General features: G+C 42.1%; 1 protein-coding gene across 2 annotated transcripts in view; it reads right to left on the minus strand.

Annotated features, from left to right (window-relative positions):
* Positions 1 to 2,127: 2,127 nt before the first annotated feature.
* Positions 2,128 to 19,197, minus strand: part of CUNH1orf101 (chromosome unknown C1orf101 homolog) — an 83,518-nt gene continuing 66,448 nt past the window's right edge. For both annotated transcript variants that reach the window (XM_019549767.1, XM_019549768.1), the window contains 9 exons: positions 18,629 to 18,681; positions 16,158 to 16,211; positions 13,542 to 13,575; positions 13,379 to 13,458; positions 12,634 to 12,733; positions 10,492 to 10,584; positions 9,322 to 9,479; positions 5,083 to 5,136; positions 2,128 to 3,414 (listed from right to left, as the gene is read on the minus strand). In XM_019549767.1, the coding sequence (XP_019405312.1) occupies positions 3,228 to 3,414; positions 5,083 to 5,136; positions 9,322 to 9,479; positions 10,492 to 10,584; positions 12,634 to 12,733; positions 13,379 to 13,458; positions 13,542 to 13,575; positions 16,158 to 16,211; positions 18,629 to 18,681 (813 nt within the window). In that variant the 3' untranslated portion in view covers positions 2,128 to 3,227. The remainder of the gene's footprint in view (positions 3,415 to 5,082; positions 5,137 to 9,321; positions 9,480 to 10,491; positions 10,585 to 12,633; positions 12,734 to 13,378; positions 13,459 to 13,541; positions 13,576 to 16,157; positions 16,212 to 18,628; positions 18,682 to 19,197) is intronic.

The following is a 19,197-nucleotide window of genomic DNA, read 5'->3' on the forward strand; positions in this document are numbered from 1 at the left end:
CCACCCCCACTTACCTTGGACAGCGCATGGGGCTGGTGGCAGCAGGAGAACCAAAGAGATGCTTTGGCCCACACTGGAGCGTCTCTTTTGGAGGACTGACTCTGTTGCACAGTCTGGGAGTGTGCCTTGCTCCACTTTTCTGCAGAGCAGTGTTTTTAGACCCCTGGACATTTTTTCATTCCCTCACATGCCTCTTGCCCCGCCTCAAAGTGGTTTGAGACGGAGCAAGAGGCAGGTGCACACTCATCTGGATGCACCCATAGATGGCTTGAAGAACTAATCCCTCAAAGAATGCCTTCTGGGACTTTTGAGTCCTCTTCTTAAAGGATCTGTAAACACTATATTTTTCTTTGGTATGTCCCTTATCAAGGCATCTTGAGCAGACTATACAGCAATCATTAATGTATATCAGTACTTCAAAAGTAGGACAGTATCTGAAACCCAGGGACTTCTGCATTATAAAGGTCTGAGCAGAACAGCCCTGAATAAATAGAAAGTAAATCCCTTCAGTGATAAGAAGAAAAATAAATATAACCAGTAGTAACCATCTAATTAACTGTTATTACTGCATATTAATTTATACTACAGAAGTTGTTGAGAATGTTAAAAAGAGCACACAGGGAATAGCAACTCAACCATAGACTGAAAAAGCAAAAAAGAAATGTCAGAGCATCTCTTCCCGTTATAGCGTTAAGGGATGCACAAGGAGACATCAGGCATAGACAATGCCTGATGAATACTGCCACAGCAAGCTTTCTGATTTGTGCAAAGGCACACTACTAGAGTAGAAGAGATGTGCAATCACTCAAAGAGCAACTTGGCAGTTGGCACCTGCTCACAGTTCTTTCTACCCATCTAACATGCTATCTATACTTGCCCTTAGTTGTGTACATGGAGCTGATGCCGGAGCTGTGGAGCTCGGCGCAGCTGTTTGCAGCCCGCCCACTGCTTGCTGCAGCTGCCCAGACCCCAGACTGGCCACAAACAGCTGTGCTGAGCTCCGGAGCTGTCACCAGCTCTGTGCTGGGAGCAGGGTAGAGACCGGGGCTGTGCTGCCTCAGGTCCTCCCCCCACCGCCTGCTCTGATGCGTGGGTGCATATACCAGTACGGAGCTGATGCCAGGGCTCCTGAGCTCAGCACAGCTGTTTGCAGCATCCCAGCTGTAGCTGGCCCTAGCTCTGGGTAGCTGCTGCTGCCAGCTGGGAGCCTGGGTTTCTCTCGGCAGGCAGCTGGGATGCTGCAAACCCTGCTGGGAACAGCCCTGGCTCCAGCAGTTACCCAGCGCCAGGGTAGCTGCTGACAGCTACAATGTCAGGGCTGGGGGTCAGGGGCTTTGGGTGGTGGCAAGGGGTACAAGCAGGGCATCCTGCCACATGCCCCCTGCCCTCATTTTGTTTTTCTGGTATGCCAGCACTCCAGCACCTTCCAAGATAGGCATTATGGTGTTTTTTGGCGCTCTGGCCAAAAAATGTTGCCTACCCCTGCACTGTAAGCTTACCACACAGTAAAGTTTCCCTGGTAATGCATCTACACGTATGCCTGTTGGGAGCAGTTCAGTGCAGAGCTACTTCAGCCCTGATGTGCCCCTCTAAAGCAGCCAGGAGGAGCTTCAAGCTCCCTTGGATGCTAGCCCCAGGTTGCAGGGGGTGCCTGAGTCACGTCCTGGTCTCCAGGGGCTGGAGGAAACTGTCCTGCCTCCAGGGCAGCTGCTTCCCAGTCCCATGCCCTAATCTGGGGGAAATATCCCCTCCCTTAGCTGCTGGTTCCCAGCCCTATGCCCTAACCCAACAGCTGGGGGAGGGGATATTTTTCCAGCCCCATGCCCTGATCTGCTGATCAGGGCACAGGGCTGAAATACAGCTGCCAAGGAGAAGGGACAGTTTCCCCACTTCCTGCTGTCTGGGCTGACCAGGAACAATTTACTCTCAGTCAGCAGTCTACATGTGTGCTACTGTGCAGGGAATCAACTACAGGTAATAGGCAACCGTACAGGAGACTAATCTACTGTGCAGCACATGTAGATGGTGATTATTTACTGTGCAGTAGATTAGTCTTCTATATAATACAGCGTCTCATGTAGACACACCCTTTTTGAAGCAAAGTGAATAAAATTTGTTTGCAGGTTCAACATTTTATTTATTAAATATGAATGTGGATTTGTAACATTAAGCATATTATTTCAATTAAAACATGCAATGAACAATATAAACTCTTCAAATCACTCACTTTGAAAACTAGAAAACTTTGGCTAGTTGTGGAAATGTATCCTCAAGTGGAACTATGAAAATTGATTCAAATATTAGTTACAATTTTTAATTGCTACATCAGGTTTGATGCTTATAAGTTTATCTGTTAAAACAGATGATAACTTCTGCCAACTCTACATTTTTACTGAATGAATTAACATTTATTAAGCACCAATTAAAAACTATATGAGTGAAATTCCTTCAAGGATATAAAACCGAGTGCATTCTTAAACAATATCATTCTTCATACATAACTTGTTAGGAAAATTATGGAAATATAAAGTTTGCTGAATCTGGATTTATTAAGCTTTGACAGTTGATGTGAATTGATCCTCTTTTGAAGCTTTTCAAAAGTATACCACTTAGATGAAAGATGTATGCTTTTTTTGAATAGCTAAGTTCTTTCAAGTTTTAACAGGACTCTAAATTACAGTCAATATTTTTGTACTAAAATTGTGGTCACATTGTCAGAGCTGTATCTACTATTTGCTATAAAAATACAGTACATAGGCATTAGAATCACAGTTGTCAGAATACTTTAAAAGCCGTCTTATCTACCAAGGTTCTGAAAAATATTTTTAAATGAGGGTCTCATCTGTTTAAAATATAATGAATTGTTTAAATCTCAGGTTCAGATAATCAGCTAATGTAAATGGATTATACAGTGGAACAGCTCCAGTTTACCCCAGCTGATGATCTGGTCTTGAGAGTTATTTGAAAAAAGCAACATGGTTGACTTACATTGGTGAAGAGGAGATAATACTCACTGGATGCTCCCGGGGAAAGATGGGGTTAAGAAATGAATGAGAGCATAATTTATGTCCCTCAAACTGGAAACATATTAATCATGCTAGTTTTAGTATGTGGAAAGCTGCTTATGAAAACAACACTTAATCCAACCATACTTAAATTATTTTAAACGTTACAGTGTTCTTATAATTTCTATACATAGAATGTCACCTATACAGTAAATAAACAGGTTATTGGTCCTTCTTTAAGTCCTGTGATGCCTCTTTTGTATGATCTTGCAGGCCAGGGGATGGCAGTGGATCAACGTATCTGATTGTCTGAAAAATCCTTGCATATCTGAAGTAGCTTAAGACAAGTATTCCCAAAAACAGGGACAGTACAAAGATTGAAAACATAATGGTCTTGGCAATGTCTGGACTGAAATATAAAAGATTAACAATAAATACAGGCAATTTGCAAATCCTCCCTTTATTTAGTAAGAAATATCTCAGACATCATATTAACTGCATACTAATGTAATATAAAACTGAGTGTTTAAGTTTTTATTTTGTTCCTGCTGGTCCTGATCATTTAAAAATCAATAGCAAAATCCAAGTGATATTCTACAGAAGTCAGTGGCAGTCTCCTGTTGATTTTAGTGGGACCAAGATCTAACACTTTATTCTTTGATAGAAAGTGACAATAGTAGGTGCTCTTTAAACAGTTCATTCTGGTTTTACAAATTTTACTGGTTCCAACGATATACAAAAGTATTAATGTAAAACCAGGAGTTACTGCTTAAACTGGAATTAAATTTACTGTATTATAAGATCAGGATCGAGTCTTGAATTTGGATATTTACTCAAAGCCCTTATTACTTACCATACTTACCCGAATCCAAGATGACTTTGAATTTAAGACAATCCTCACAATAATTAGATTCTATTATGGAAAATGTATACATTTATTATAATTTTCCATGTATAGAAACTAATTATTGGAGCGTCGTCTTAAATTTGTCTTCCCACTACTGCAGTGGAGCAAGCAACAGTAGGGAGCAGGTAGGAAGGGTATCAAGTAGTCTGATCCCTGCCCCTGGCTTACCCACACTTTCCCCTTGCTGCCACCCCCCCCATTTGCCCACCTGTGGTTCCTGCCCAGTCTGCCACTTGCCCCCCCATGCCGACACCCCCAATACTTGCCCCCACTTGTCCCACCTCTGCCTGCCCCATCTGCTTCTTCAACCATCTCCTCTCTGCCTTTTGCTCTTCCCCATGGCCTGGCACCCCTCCCCAGTTGCTGCTTAGCCTCTGGCCCCCACCCAGCAACGCAGCAGTGGTTGTAGTGGCAGCAGCTATAGCCCCAGCCCCAGTTTGGAGTTGGGGCCAGAGCTGGTGCCATTACTGTTGTGTGGCCAGGCAGGGCCTGCAGCAACCATATGCTCTGGACCCCAGGCTGAAGTGGGGCCAGAGCCGGAGGGTAAGGAGCAGTGAAGGGAAGGTAGAGGGGCAGAGGCAGTAGGGCAGTTACTTTGGCTCTGATTCTGACCCCAAGCCTGGGTCAAGATTGGAATCAGAGCTGCAGCAGCTGCCTGCCTCCCACTACTGTATTTACTCATCTTAGATTTGAGTAAATATGATAGGTTAATAGAAGTTGGAAATGTGGCCAAGTTAATTCACTGAATTTGGGTGCAAAACACAATAGAAGCCAAATTGCACTCTCATTTCCATCCATGCAAACTCTATGGATTTGTAGGGAGCCTCTGGCAAAATTATTTCTGCAACAGCATAGCTAATGAGAGTTGGTGGGTAGATGTGACAGTGCCTCTGCAAGGAAGGCCAACACTTGTTGATTTTGGAAGATCAATAGATCAATTGTCACATGGTATGGAACTCTGAACTAGCTCTGGCAAGATGGTAGGCACTTCCCAGCCACAAGTACTTTCAGCAAAATTACAAAAGCCTAAACAATTTTTAAAATTTTCATGTCTTTCTGTGGGATGTATCTGGAAATAAATTGTGTTATCTTATGTTTTTGTAAAATGCTATAAATTATATTGCTATATAAACAACAAAATCATATTTAGTTATATGTACTAGCAATTACCTTTCTACTATGCCGTAAGTATGGACTGCAAAGAATGTTTTCAAGTCACAAAAACTGAAAATAAAAAAATAAAAATGATAAGAAACCTTCTCATGTCCACATTGCTTCATGTACTTAATAACAACCTGTATTTAAAAGTTGATTATCACAATCAGATTATTACAAAAAAATCTGTATTTGTGTGCAACTGTCAAGATGCAGTGTAATATCAGTATACTGGAGGTCACCTTTTTTTTTGACAGTGCTGATTTTGGAGCATTTATACATAGATTCTGATATTCTTCCCATCTGGGAAAAAAATACATTAGGTGAATTTCATCCCAATAATTGCACGAGGGCTGGCACAGGACCAAAAGGGAGATGACTTCTCCCTCTACAGAGTCTGAAACACTGGTAGCTTCTAGAGCCCCTGGTACAGGTTAGAACAGCTTTGACAAATGTGTTTTGGTGTAATGAGAATAATCAGGGCATAGGTATGATAAACTAGGACACCAAGTTAGTAGTATACTACTAGCTGCACATCCTCCATGCACCAGATGTTGGCTGGACTGTAACAGTCAGCTGAAGACAAAGAGGTGTCAACACATGCCTTTAGACAGCTGGTTGGTGGCAGTAAGAGCCTTATTCCACTTGGCAGAGTTGAAATAATTGCCAACATAGTGGAGGATTTGGTTCCACAAAGGGACTTTGACTCTACACACTCAAAGTTTTGCTGGCACAATTTTCTAAAGGAAATTAGACCTAAAGAAATTATTTTCTTGATGTAAAAGAAGGAATACGGTTTAATTTAGCTCCTCTCAGTGAAACTGAAGCTCAGATACACACACACACATACAAAGAACAAACCTATTAGGTAAGAATATACCATTTTTACAGACTCATTTTAGAAAAAGCCTGGTTTGACTTGCATCCCACGTTTATGTCAATGTTACTGAGACTAAAAAGCGATCCTGAGGCTTCAGTTAACAAACCGTTGGGCTAAGGGGCTTTTGCCCTCCATTTCATAGAGATAGAAAGATCTCGCCTTCCATTCTGTAAAGGTAGGAACAATGTAGGGTTAGGTATTTGGCCAAAAAGTACTCAATCAATTGACTGGTCAAATATTGTCAAATAATGGTCAACTATTTAAAGTATCAGTTTATTAGAAAAGTAAAGAGAATTACTTTAACGTTAAGTCTCATACCTATTGAACATTAGTTACAAAAACATTAGTTAGCTGTTATTGTGAAAGTAGCAGGGCACTAAGGTGCCTGCTACTTGGGAAGCCAGAGTAGTGGCTCAGGTGCTGGTTGCTGGGGCAACTGGACGGAGTTAAGGACACACACCTGTTTGGTCAGCTGAACAGAAGGGGCAGGGCCTGGCTCAGACATAAATCGCAGGCCAAAGCCAAGAGGGAAGGGAGCCTGTGGCCAAGGAGGAAGGAGCTTGGTCCTGAATGTGTGAAAGAGAAAAGGCCTGGATGTGCAAGCAGCTACTGACATGGGTGAGAGATGGAACACCTGCGGTGTGGTTTGGAGGATGTTTTAACCATGAGGCATAGATTTGTGTTATAGCCAACTGGCTTGTGTTTTGGTGGTTGTTAGTCCGGAGGACTATGGGGGCAGGGGAACTACGAGGCTATAAGGGGATGGAGGAGGCCTCATAGGGGAACCACAATAGTGTGGGAGCCCCAGCCCCAGAGAGAGTGGGCAGTGTGAGAAGCCCCAGAGAGAGTGGGCACTGCTGAGAGGCCCTGAGAGAGGGGAAGTGACCGTGAAGCCCAAAAGGGTGCAGCAGAGGGAGTGTGCCTCCCAGACTGCCAGAAAGGACAGTGCAGGGAGGGCACTGACCCACAGAATCCGTAAGGGTGCGGCAGAGGGGGAGGTGTCATTCCCAAGTGCCAAGGCAAAGGCGCAATATTGGGAGAAGGCTGACCCCGAGTACCCCAGAAGGCAGAACAAGGTCACGGAGAACCTGAGTGCCAGTGAGGCTTGGGGTGAGAGAGAGAAGGGAAGCAACTGCTTGAGCGCTGTGAGGTGCAGCGTGAGGCAGGACTCCAGAGAGCCTGAGGCTGAAGGGACAGAGTGTCAACAGGGTGCGGAGCGAGGCTGTAGAGCGCCCAAGTGCCAGGGAGACCAAGGTGGGTCCGGCCCATAGCAGGAAAACCGTAGCCAAGGGAACGAAGGGCAGCCTCCCTACAATAAATACATAACATCAAAGACATGGTGGGCAAGATTCCAAGGGTGCTTAGAGACTGCTTAGCACGGTACGGAGGGCACCCTAGGGGAGACCACGGCAACCCTAGGGTCCCATCCTGCTACAGTGAACCAATGAAATACAACTTTGAAAAAAGCTGTAATGAATTATTATAACTACTGATGCCAGGCAAGTATAAATGTGAACAATAATCAAGACTGAAGAGTTCATCTTCTCTTTGGCTTTTATTCTGGAAATCCAGGGTCATTCCAAATAGTTATAAAATAACAAAATTAAAAAAAAATAAACAAAAAACCCACACCTGGCAACTCTACAAGACACAAAATCAACTGTTAAATCCTAAGTAGGCAAAAAGCCAACTCTTCAATCATTTTACTTTGTATTGTCTTCATTAGCTTCAACTGCATTGTCTACATCTTCATCATTATTGGCATATCTGTCTTCCTCTTAATCTGAATATTGAGTCCACTTTTTTCTTCTTTCATTTTCTTTTCTAATCTTAAACTGTGATACATGGTCACCATCTTCCCAGCAGCAGACATCTTTAGTCTTTCTGGTTTCTGAATAGTTGACTCCCCAAACTGACCAGTTTTGTTCTGTACATTCATTAGTGCATGGAAGTGTAAATGCATTTCTGCCACTGTAGCCAAACTGCCAAGAAGACATAACCCTTTCCACCATAATGAAGGAGTAAACTGTTTTCGTTCAACTACTGGGATTGCATTCCACATTGTTTTATAAGTGACTGGGCTGATTTTTGCCTGATAGTTTGCTACCTCTGTCAGAATTGCTTGGGTTTGTTGGGTTTTTTTTGTTTGTTTTTTTGTTTTTTAATATCCTTTAAAATTTGCAAAAGCCACTAAATGCTACAAGCTTGTAGCCCCTCTGGGCTTAATCCTGCTATCACTAGGCACCTCGACATGTGCTTTCATATGCATTAGCCTACTTTAATGCACATTAACCCATCACTTAAAAAAAAGTGCTATTTGTTAATGCGCATTAAAATAGGCTAATGTGCATTAAGCATCACTTAAAATCCATGCTGTTTAGTTACTGCGCATTAAGACTAGCTAATGCACATTTTCCTAGTACCTCACAATGGAGGTTTCCTATACACATTCAGGGAGCTGGCTCTGTGCTGGAAATCCAGTGCATCAGAGCAGACTAGCATCACGTGTATCAGCATCCATACGCCAAAAAATGGTGGTGAGGCACTTTGTATTAAAGCTTGAACTTTAATTGAAAGTACCCCACTGGCATTTTTGGCACTGGGGACACTGATGCATGTGATGCTTGGGCCCTTTTATTTTGCACAGCTCACTAATTAAAGCACCCCCCCATGCCTCCCAGAGCACTTGTAAAAATGCCCTGAGGTACTATATTTCATTCATATTAATTAAGTGCGTTTAATGCATGTGTAGATGCGCCCCCTTATTTGTATAACAAATAGGTCTTCAGCCCCACATGGCTTAATTAGGGGAAAGGAAAAACTCAGAAGAGAGGAGCAGGACAGGAGGTGCCTGTTCCTGTGACAGTGAAAGTGTGTGTGTATGTGTCTGTCTTAACTTCTGTAGGACTGAGGGGCAAGGACCCCTCGCTTCTGCTCTTGCTAATAGATGACATGATGAAATAAATAAACAAAACAAGGTAGACCACCACCTACACAACGGTATTCTTGGTTTCAGGAAATGTTTGATAATTTTTAACTGTGGTCAACTAATAGGCAGTCAATTGACCAATCAGTTGATATTTTTTGACCAGCCAATTGACTAGCTTGAAAACAGCCTAGGAGAGAGATGACTAAGAATTTAAGCAGGAATATTATTAGCTGAAATAAGAAAATGTGGAGGATTTTCAAAACTGTATCTGAACTATATTTCAATTCTAGCTATGTGTATTGGAGAATAACAAGAACTTCTAAGACCAAAGTATATCTTAAGCAAAATTATTTTTAAACTCTCAACAGGCGGTATTTTTGATCATTTTTTATCCTAAATCAACCATTAAAATAAACTTTTCATGTTGCAAAAATGAAGAGCTAACCTGAAGTTTGGATCCAGCATCTTCACTTTGAACACATAAATGCCAGACTGTTCTGTGTTCCAAATAAGCGAATTTAAACCAGAGCGGTTTAAAATGTGATACTGCTGAGTTAGGTCTTGCAGACTTTCATGTGAGAACTCAAAACAGGAGTTATAATTCTAAACAGAAACAAAACAGAGTTGCTCTATCTCTTGGGCTATTTTTGAAAACCAGTTAGAAACAAACCCCACATACAGGGTTCTGGATTTGTAACAGCTAAAAAAAAAGGTAAGTACATGAGGATTCAATAAGCATACACCAATTAGAGACTAACTAAATTACGCCACTTCTGACTCTCTCTTTCTTTTGATAGCAGGATAAGAAGAAACCAAATCTAGCTAGAACAACAACAAAAATTCCTTTAACTAACTGCACTTCTAATAAGTTTTCTGCATTCGGTAGGAGATTTATTGATCTGCTTTATAATTTATTGGTTTCCATATCCAAGTACAATAAACTAAGATTGGCAGACAAAATATAAAATACATAGAAAATGAATAAGCCTCCAAAAAAATATTTCAAAGCAATAATGCATACTTAGGGAAGGTACTGCCCTAAGTCTGAAAGGGCATGGAGAGGTCACATCATGGTTGAAGTCCCCAGAAGAAATTTTTGGGTATATACCCCAAGGTAGTAACTCTTTGAAGTCTGTACAGTATACTCTCCTTCTCCACATTCAGCCAGCTACATAGGCTAGGATGGAGAAAATGAGACTTGAGGCCATGGCTCCTATGTACCTTGCATTATTAGCACTAGTAGGGGTCTTACCAGGGACTGAATTTCCAGTGGGATTCTGGTCAGCCAAGAGCAAAAATAACTATTGTCTTCTCTCGGAAGGTACAAAATTCTGAAAGTTAGAAGCTTATGGAAATGTCTCAGTAATAATCCTTTCTGAAAATGGCAGAAGTAACATCTCAAATAGTAAGGAAAATACTATTAAATATGGTAGTTAACATTTTCAAGTAATTTTAGAACTTTTAAAAGAAAGTACCCTAAGGCTGGCATACAGATATGAAAGCAGCTGTTTTTATTTTACCTTTCCTTCTCCCTGAGAAATATTTAATTGTTTATCCATTGCAAACTGGATAACTGCAAAGTGTATTCGTTATTGCTAAAAATGTAACTTCTTACATGTGGCCCCCAAACATCATCTAATTCAATTTCTTGATTTTTATGGTTCTTAAGCATTGAAAACCAATTCTGTGCTTCACGTGAACAGCCTACCTGTTAAAAAATATAAAACATACCAAAAAATGATATTAGCCTCTGTGTCTGTGAATCAGCTGATGGTAACAGTGCAGTGCATACATGAGCACAGCATGGCATTGTGTTTCAATCTATTTTATGTATATTTCTCTTATCGCTTCTAAGGTGAAAGCACCCAGGTACAATTATAAGAGAAGTAAACATTAAAAGGAGAAGATTATGCCTGTAGTAGTAAAATGGTTGCAAAAATATTATGCTGGTAAAGAATGACAATGAGTGGACTTCTAGCCCTCAGAAGCAGCTACAATATTGCACTGGATTCTGTCAGGAGTTGGCACCACAAAAGCAATATGTGCTTCAAAAAAAGGGACCAATATAGTGAAGCACTGAGGAAAGGTTATGGCATTAAAAAAGAATGAGTAGGACAGTGACCCCCACATGTCCTCTTTCATTAATCACTATAGGCAGGCCCTAACTCTACTGTAGTTAATAGTGAGAATTTAGTAATTTAAAGATCAACTGTCCTAAGTGCTCTAAAAATCACTTGAATTGCCTTAACACTTTATTTATTTCATGAAGGGTGCAAGGTGTAGGGGTCTATATTTGAGATCACTCGAGTAAGGGGTTTGAGAATCTAAGGGTTAGCTGTTTAGCTGCTTAAGTGCCAAACATACCATATATGCAGGTAGCAATTTTAATGCTGGTAAAATGGATCTATAAGCATGTGTGCACACACTGAGCATATGTGGTAGTTGGCACAACTATGTATGTGGCAGTATTGTGGACATGAGTCTCCACAGCATGAAAATGTAAACAGCTGGAAACCCACTATTAGCAGGTCTTAGACTCCAGAGAATAAGCCTCCCATGTCTTAGCCCAATAGATGAGTGGCTAGGGCACTTGCCCAGAAAGCTTCACAATCTTGTTTCTATTGTCCAGCTTTCCCCATGTTTCTTTTCTTTCACAGCATGACCTGTCCCTAATAGCCTGTAAACTTTGTCACCCTGTCTAAAAATGAAGGCATTATTTTGCTTTCAGTTGCATCTAATTTGCACAGCTATATTCTTCACAGAATTTTATTTTAAGAGCCATATGGATGCCATGTGTTAGTCATATATAGCAAATAGCTATTCACATATGTTGCCCACAAACACAAGAACATAGACTAAAAGTCATGGTGATTTTCATGGTTCTCTTTTTGACTCATTGCCATGTATTTTCTCCCTTTTTTTTCCTTCTCTTAAATTATCTTTTAATTTTGATGGTTCACGCAATTTATTTTGAACAACTTATGCTGGTAAAACCAGTAAATAACATGCTAAAATTTGTAAGTAGTGAAACCTGTGACTTAATACTTCCCTTCGAAGAGTAGCTGTCAGTTTATACTTGGTTAGAAAAGTAAACATAAATAAAAAAGTCAAACTTTGTGTCTGTAGCAGGGCACTGAGGTACCTGCTACTTATGGAGCTGTAAGTGAGGAGCCCAGCTGTGGGCTGCCAGGGAGTCAGCTGACCGGAAGGGGCAGGGCCTGGCTCCCATATAACTCCCAGGCAGAAGCCAGGCAGGCAGTTCCCTGCTAGCAGCCATAGGGGAAGGAGCTGTGTCCAAGTGAAGAGCAGAGGAGAGGCTAGACTGCAGGTACAGATCTGAGACTGGGGAAGGGTAGAGCACCCCTCACATGGTGGGACTAATGTTTCAGCAGAGAGGCTTGAATTTATGTTGCAGTCCAGGGGCTTGAGTTTTCTGTTTGAGGCTATTAGGGGATGGAGGAGGCCTCATAGGGGAGCCATGGCTGTGTGGAGACCCCAGAGAATCCCCGGAGAGGAGGCTGTGAGAAGCTCTGCAGAGGGGGCAGTGAGAAGCCCCAGAAAGGGGGCTGCAGAAAGCCAGAGCACCTGTGGGGCGTGTTTCTGAGACCAAAGGTGCATTAATGCAAACTTGGCATGGTAGGGGGTGCTAGGGGAGAGCACAGCAACCCTATGATGTTTTTCCCTTGCCTGGTACAGTGTCTAACCAAGTCTACATCTCATATATTTAAAAATGTCATCTAAAAACAAGGAGGCTTACATCTGCCATAGATGAGTTGTATCCAAAGTCAGTTCTGCCTTTAATCTCCCATAAAATATAATTTGCCTCAACCATTTTAACAAATGTGTTGCCATCATAGCTGTAAAAAATAAAAGATAACTGCAATGTCAATTAATAAAAGCAATAGCAAACCAATGGACAAATCCTGCCTTTGAATACATGGCCATGGAGAGAATCATGGACAATAAGGTATTTATGTGCAAGAAGAGTGAGAGATGAGTAGGGTGCTTGTGGGCTCTCTGCATAACTGTGAACTGGGACAAAGAGAGGACAACAACATGGATGAGACCGAAGGATCTTTAGGCATCTTTACATGTGCTGGGGTGGGGGGAAGGGGAGCAGCAATAATTAAAGAGCCTGCAGCATCTCATGTTCTTAGCATCCTGCACTTCAAAAAGGCCAGTAGGGGCTGTTTAACTTTAGTTAAATCCCCCCTGCCACCATTTTGAAGCACAAGGATGCTGAATACATGTGACACTGAGGCTGCTGGAGCATGCTAATTAGCACACTCCAGCAGACTCAATTAACTGAGCACATGTCAGTGCAGGCTTTGGGCATGCATATAAGTGCTCTTTATGTAGATCTTCCTTCCTGGGCTTACAGAACATTGATATTTACTAATGTAACGCTCACCACTGGACTGAAGCTGTATTTTTTGAAGCTTCATAGCACTATACAGCCTTGGGGAAGGTATCTGCCTCTTGCTATACAATATTGTACTTACAGAGCAATATCAGGGCGAAAAGGATCTCTGTAGTATACCTCCATTAGGCAGCCGTATTTATCCCAATCATAATCTGTCACCTAAAATAAAGCTGTATTTAATATGCTGTATTTCATGACATAATATGCAGATATATCAAAATAAAACTCCATAGTTCACTTACCATATCTATAGGTGATGAGTGCCATAAAAAATTCCTAATATAAAGAGAATTTATTGTTGATTTTGCATCTTTTAAAACATTTCCCTCTTTCTGATTCCAACTGGATTGGTTTGCCTATATATATGATTTAAAATGTAACATGCAATTTTTTTTATGGCTTAAAAAAAAAGTGAAATTATTTTGTTTTGCTAATCTTTCTCTCTAAAGTTCTAAATTCTCCTATATCACTGGACATGTGTTATTTTAAGTTGAGAGTGCCTCTAACATGTGCCTGAAAATGCATAACCAATATTGGTATAAGCAGTATCCTAAACTAGTAACTAAAGCAGAGTTTCCCAACCTTTTTGCCCCATGGCACACTTGTCTAAATAAAAAAAAGCAACGTGGCACACTGGATGTGAAGCGGTGGGCAGGAGGAGGTGGCGTGCAGCCATCTGGACACTGATGGAAGGGGAGAGTGGGGGGGAGGGGCATGACATGTGGCCAGCTAGACACTGATGGGGAGGGGTAGTGTACAGCCAGCCAGACAGCAGCAGTAGGTGGAGGTTGTGGCTCCAGCCCAAAATGCTGCAACTCACCTGGACATGCCTGATGGCACGCCAGTGTGCTGCGGCACACCGTTTGGGAAATGCTAAACTAAAGGATACAAAAGAGCAGAAAACTCCTCTTCCTTTCTATCCACAGTAGCTTTACACTGTGCATTTGACAGTCTATTGGGTAAAACAGTGACCCACTGATTCAGTGGGAGTTTTATCATTGACTTCATTGGGACCAGGATTTCACTCTTTTTTTGTTTAGTCAGTTTCCATTGATTCCCTTTATAATGTAGATTTGATCCTGTTTTCACTTAAATCAATGACAAAAATCCCAATGATTTCTGCAAGTGAAAGATAAGGTTTTTCTTCTTTCTGTGTCAGTATTTTGGATACTGACATGATAGAGAATAAAACAAAAATAGTTTTTGAATTTTTTGAGGCTCAGGGGCTGGTGTTGTGACAAACGACTTCTAACTGGGCGTGTCTATACGAAATACTTAACTTTCCATTAGTATAGTTTACTGTGCATGTGCTTACTATGCAGTAAACCTCCCTAATCCCAAGTAACTTTGCTACCTGTAAATTCAAGTAGCAAATTTACTTGAGATTAGTAAAGGTGCAGCAGTACTCGTGTAGATACCTGACAAGAAGCAAAATCTGCTCCTGGTCAGCTGTCCACCAGGGGGTGGGAAATAACTCCCTGCCCACAGGAGCAGCCTGCTGCTGGAGCAGACTCCGCTACAGGAGCCTAGGCACTGACTATGTCCCCCTGCCCTGGCTGGGAGAGAAGCATCTTCCATCAGCGCTCCCATGGTTCTGGAGCTGGTGCTGGAAGCATTCTGCTGGTGGGGGCTGGGGAACCTGTTCCCTGCCCAGCTCCATGCTCATAGAGTTGGGTGGGAAACAAGTTCCTCAGCCCCCACCATGCATGCCTAGGTGGGGACAATGTTCCTGTGCCCTGGCAGCAGGGAGCTCCCAGGCCCTGCTCCCTGATTTCCATCATGGAGCTGGGGCTGGGAACAGGCTAGGAGTTTGTTCTCAGCCCCCATTCCATAATAATGGAGTGGGGACTGGGAACAAGCTCTCCAGCAACTGCGAGCACAGAGCAGGGGCTGGGAGCTCCCTACTTGGGGACAGTTCCCATCCAGCCTGGAGCTGGCTGGGCCCTGAGCCTGACTGGGACGGTTCCCAGCCAGCCCCAGCAAGCACAAACAGCCTGGATGTGGCTGGGGACTGTTCTATTTTGGGCAGTCCCAAGTCAGCTCTGGGCTGCGTATGCAGACTTCCCCACATAACCTGGGGCTGGCTGGGAACTGTCCCAGTCCTATGCCCCAGTTTGGTGGTTGAGACATGGGGTTTGGAAAGGGCTGGAGGGGTGGACTAAGTCCCAGTCCCCTGCCCTGATCCACTGGTGGGGGAGCTAGCTGCTAGCTGCCCGACCCACTGATCAGGGCAGGGGGCTGGGATCTTCCCTTCCCTTCCCTGCAGCTCTTTCCAAGCCCCATGCCTCTGCTCCCTGCTGCCCGGGCAGAGGGACGCTGTCCCTGCTCTAGCAGCAGGCAGCCCCCCAGGGCCAGGAGACAGCTGTGCTAGCAGCCAGAGGGAGCCTGGAGCTCCCTCCTGTGGTGGCAGGGGCCCATTGTGGGGCTGCAGCAAACTTGGTGCAAAGAGCAGCAAATCTGCTCTTTAATTCCTGCATGTGTAGATGCCTGCCCAAAAACATTTACTCCAGAGTAGTTTACACCAGAGTAAACGTAGGCTGAAGTAAGTACATGTGTAGACGTACCCCTTATGTGGTATTGCTTGCCTTAGTTTCAAGTTGATAGTATTTTACACATTCCTTTAAAGGATACTAACTTGTATAAAGTAATTTGTACTATCTTTTACTATATTTCTTGTTTGAAAGAGAAGAAAATTGCATTTGAATATAGACATATTGAAAAATTATAACTTTATAATTAAATTTGTTTAAATTAAAACAGTTCTACATGAAAGTGAAGGAGGCCATATCTAAAAAGCCTAGTCTTCTTTGTATATCTCTGTTGTTGTTGTTGTTATTATTATTAATAAAAATTCTTACCCAGGTAATTTGTAAGAAGTAAAATTATGTTTGATACAGGTTATACCTGGAGGTCTGTGGAAAGATGGAAAAAAATAGATGAATGGTATAATTTAAGGTTTTAGATTTAAGATTAAAACAATGTATGAAAATATGAGTGAACTCTTCATTTATATGGTGTGAGAAACTGCCATTAGTTTTACAATATCTGACCTATATTTTGGTGCTTTGAATTCTATTCACAGCAAATGTTTTCCCTATAGCTTTGATAACTGACAGGATATAGGCCCGATTTTTTTATTTTTCTTGATTTGGCTCTCCTCTCAGGCAACAGAATGGGGCCACACTTGCTGTCTATGTCTGGCTAGCTGTGAATTTCCTGAGCAGAAAAAGTCTCCCTATTTACATAAATCCTGCATAGTCAATTGGTGTTCCAATACCAATTGCAATCTTTGGCAGCAAAGATAGGGAAGGAGATAAACAGCCAAGAGGAATGGCAGAACAGGTTAGGGAGTCATTAGAGAAGCCAGATACTTTCAAGTAAGTAGAGCCAGATGAGATGTACTGTAGGATACTGAATGAAATAGCTAATTTCAGAGGCTTTGAGAAACATCAAGGTTAGATGAGGTCCTGGATGACTGAAAAGGACAAATCTAGTGCCCATCTTTTAAAAAGGGAAGAAGGACTTTCAGGGGTACTGCAGACTGGTCAGCCTGACCTCAGTATTTAGAAAGATCATGGAGCAGATCCTCCAGGAATCTATTGTGAAGAACCTGGAAGGGGAAAAAAAAAGTGACCAGGAACAGCCAGCATGTAGTCACCAAGAAGAGTCATGACTGACCAACCTTATTTCTTTCTATGATAAGATGACAGGCCCTGTGGATGGAAGGAGAGCAGTGGATCTAATATGCCTTGACTTTAGCAAGGCTTTTAACAGCATGTCTCACAACATTCTCATTTAAAAGCTAAGGAAAAACAGATTAGATGAAAGTAGAGTAAGGTACATACATAACTGATTGGATCATCATACTCAATGAGTAGTCATCAATGGTTCAATGTCTTATTGGGAGGAGGTATCAAGTGAGGTTCCCTTGGGGTCTGTTCTGGGTCTGATATTGTTTAATATCTTCATTAATGATTTGGAGGACGGGATCAAGTATATGCTTAGCAAATTTGTGGATGATACCAAGTTGGGTGGAGTTGCAGATATTCTGGGGGGTAAGGCTAGGATCCAGAATGACCTGAATAGACAGGAGAAATGGTCTGAAATCAATCAGATGAGGTTCAACACATACAAGTGCAAAGTCCTACATGTGGGACAGAATAGCTGCATGCACAAATATGGACTGGGAAATGACTGGGTAGGTTGCAGTATTACAGAGAAGGACCTGGGGGTTGCAGTAGAGCACAAGGTGAAAATAAGCCAATGGAGTGCTCTTGTTGCAAAAAAAATTTTAAAAAATAAAGTCCATTAGCATCCTAGGCTGTATTAACAGTAATATCACTTGCAAATCAAGGGAAGTGATTTTTCTGCTCCTATTCAGCCCTAGTGAAGCCTCACCTGCAGTACTGTCTCCAGTTTTGGGCCCCACACTTCAAAAAGAGTGGAGATAAATCTAAATGAGTCCTGTGCAGAGCAACAAAAATGATCAAGGGCCTGGAAAGCAAGACTTATGAGGAAAGGCTGAAATAACTAGAGTTACTTACTCTGGGGAAGAGAAGACTGAGAGAGAATTTGATAACAGTCTTCAAATACCTGAAGGGCAAATTACAAAGAGGATAGAAATGGCCTCTGCCTCTGGCTGCAGGAGACGGGACTAGGAGCAATAGCCTCAAGATGTAGCTGGAGAAATTTAGGTTGGAGATTTGGAGGAGCTTTCTATGAGGGGAGTCGAGCACTGAAACGGGTTACTTTGAGAAATTGTGGAATCTTCATTATTGGACATTTTTCAAGAGCAGGTTAGACAGGCACTTGGCTGGGATGGTTTAGTTAGGGATAATCCTGCCTGGATGGACTAGATGACCATTGGTCATCCCTTCTAGCTGGTGGCTTGTTTTTTTTCCTACAGTCTTCTCAGAATCATGGCATGGGGACCATGCCAAGGGGGAACAAGAGAGTTGAATCTGAGTGTGCCACTGTGGTTTGCTAAGTTGCAGTGACAGACAGCTCTTTGGGAGCTTTTGCTAATGTCAGAGTAGCCCAACTGATGCCCTAACCTGCCCTGGTGTTTGGAGTGGATGTCTGCAGAATGGAGTTTCATGGGCTCCAGGGCTCATCTTCTATCATCTGTGTAGCTGGGAGAGATGTTGGACAAGCTTTCAGGCACAAAGTGACCCTCTTCAGGTTTTTCCTTCTAATTGGAAAGAAAAACATTTTCCAGATGGACCAACTGAAGTATATTTAGACAAATATTGCTACCTTATCAACACTTATTTTAATCCCAAATGAAATGAAATAAACAAGGAGTAGAAAAGGGATCATTAAAACTTACTTTTGAATGACAATATGTCTTGATGGAGGACACCCAACAAATAAATGAGAGAGCTGAAAATAAATAAATTAAAACAGATCTCTGATATATATTTGGCAACCCCTGCTTAACGCTGTTTTACTTAGTGCTATTTTGCCTATAATGTTCTTTTTACATTGATGCCCGATTCCACTTAGCGCTCAGCGAGTTTCATTATAACACTCACAGGCATCATACACCTGGCACTGAAACTGACATTAATTCTGACAGCCCTGATTCTGGTGGCTTTAGAAAGTGGAAAGTGAAAGTTGGTTTTGCTTAACACTTGGTTTTGCTTAATGCTTGTTTTTTCAGGAACTGATTTAAGAGTGCTAAGCGGGGGTTATGTATGTATATATCTCCACATAGTGATTATTTATAGTACATCTCTGGTATGTATTTACATACAATAACTCAGTTAAAAAAAAAAATCAGACCATGTTGCAATGGATAGCAGCATGAAAGCATGTATAAATCCATTTGATATTAATCAAAATATGTATCTGCTGCAACTAAGCCAGCAATGACAAATGTGTTTATACCTTATTATA

The sequence above is a fragment of the Crocodylus porosus genome, unplaced genomic scaffold (assembly GCF_001723895.1).
Source record: "Crocodylus porosus isolate Cpor-Errol unplaced genomic scaffold, CroPor_comp1, whole genome shotgun sequence".
Lineage (NCBI taxonomy): Eukaryota > Metazoa > Chordata > Crocodylia > Crocodylidae > Crocodylus > Crocodylus porosus.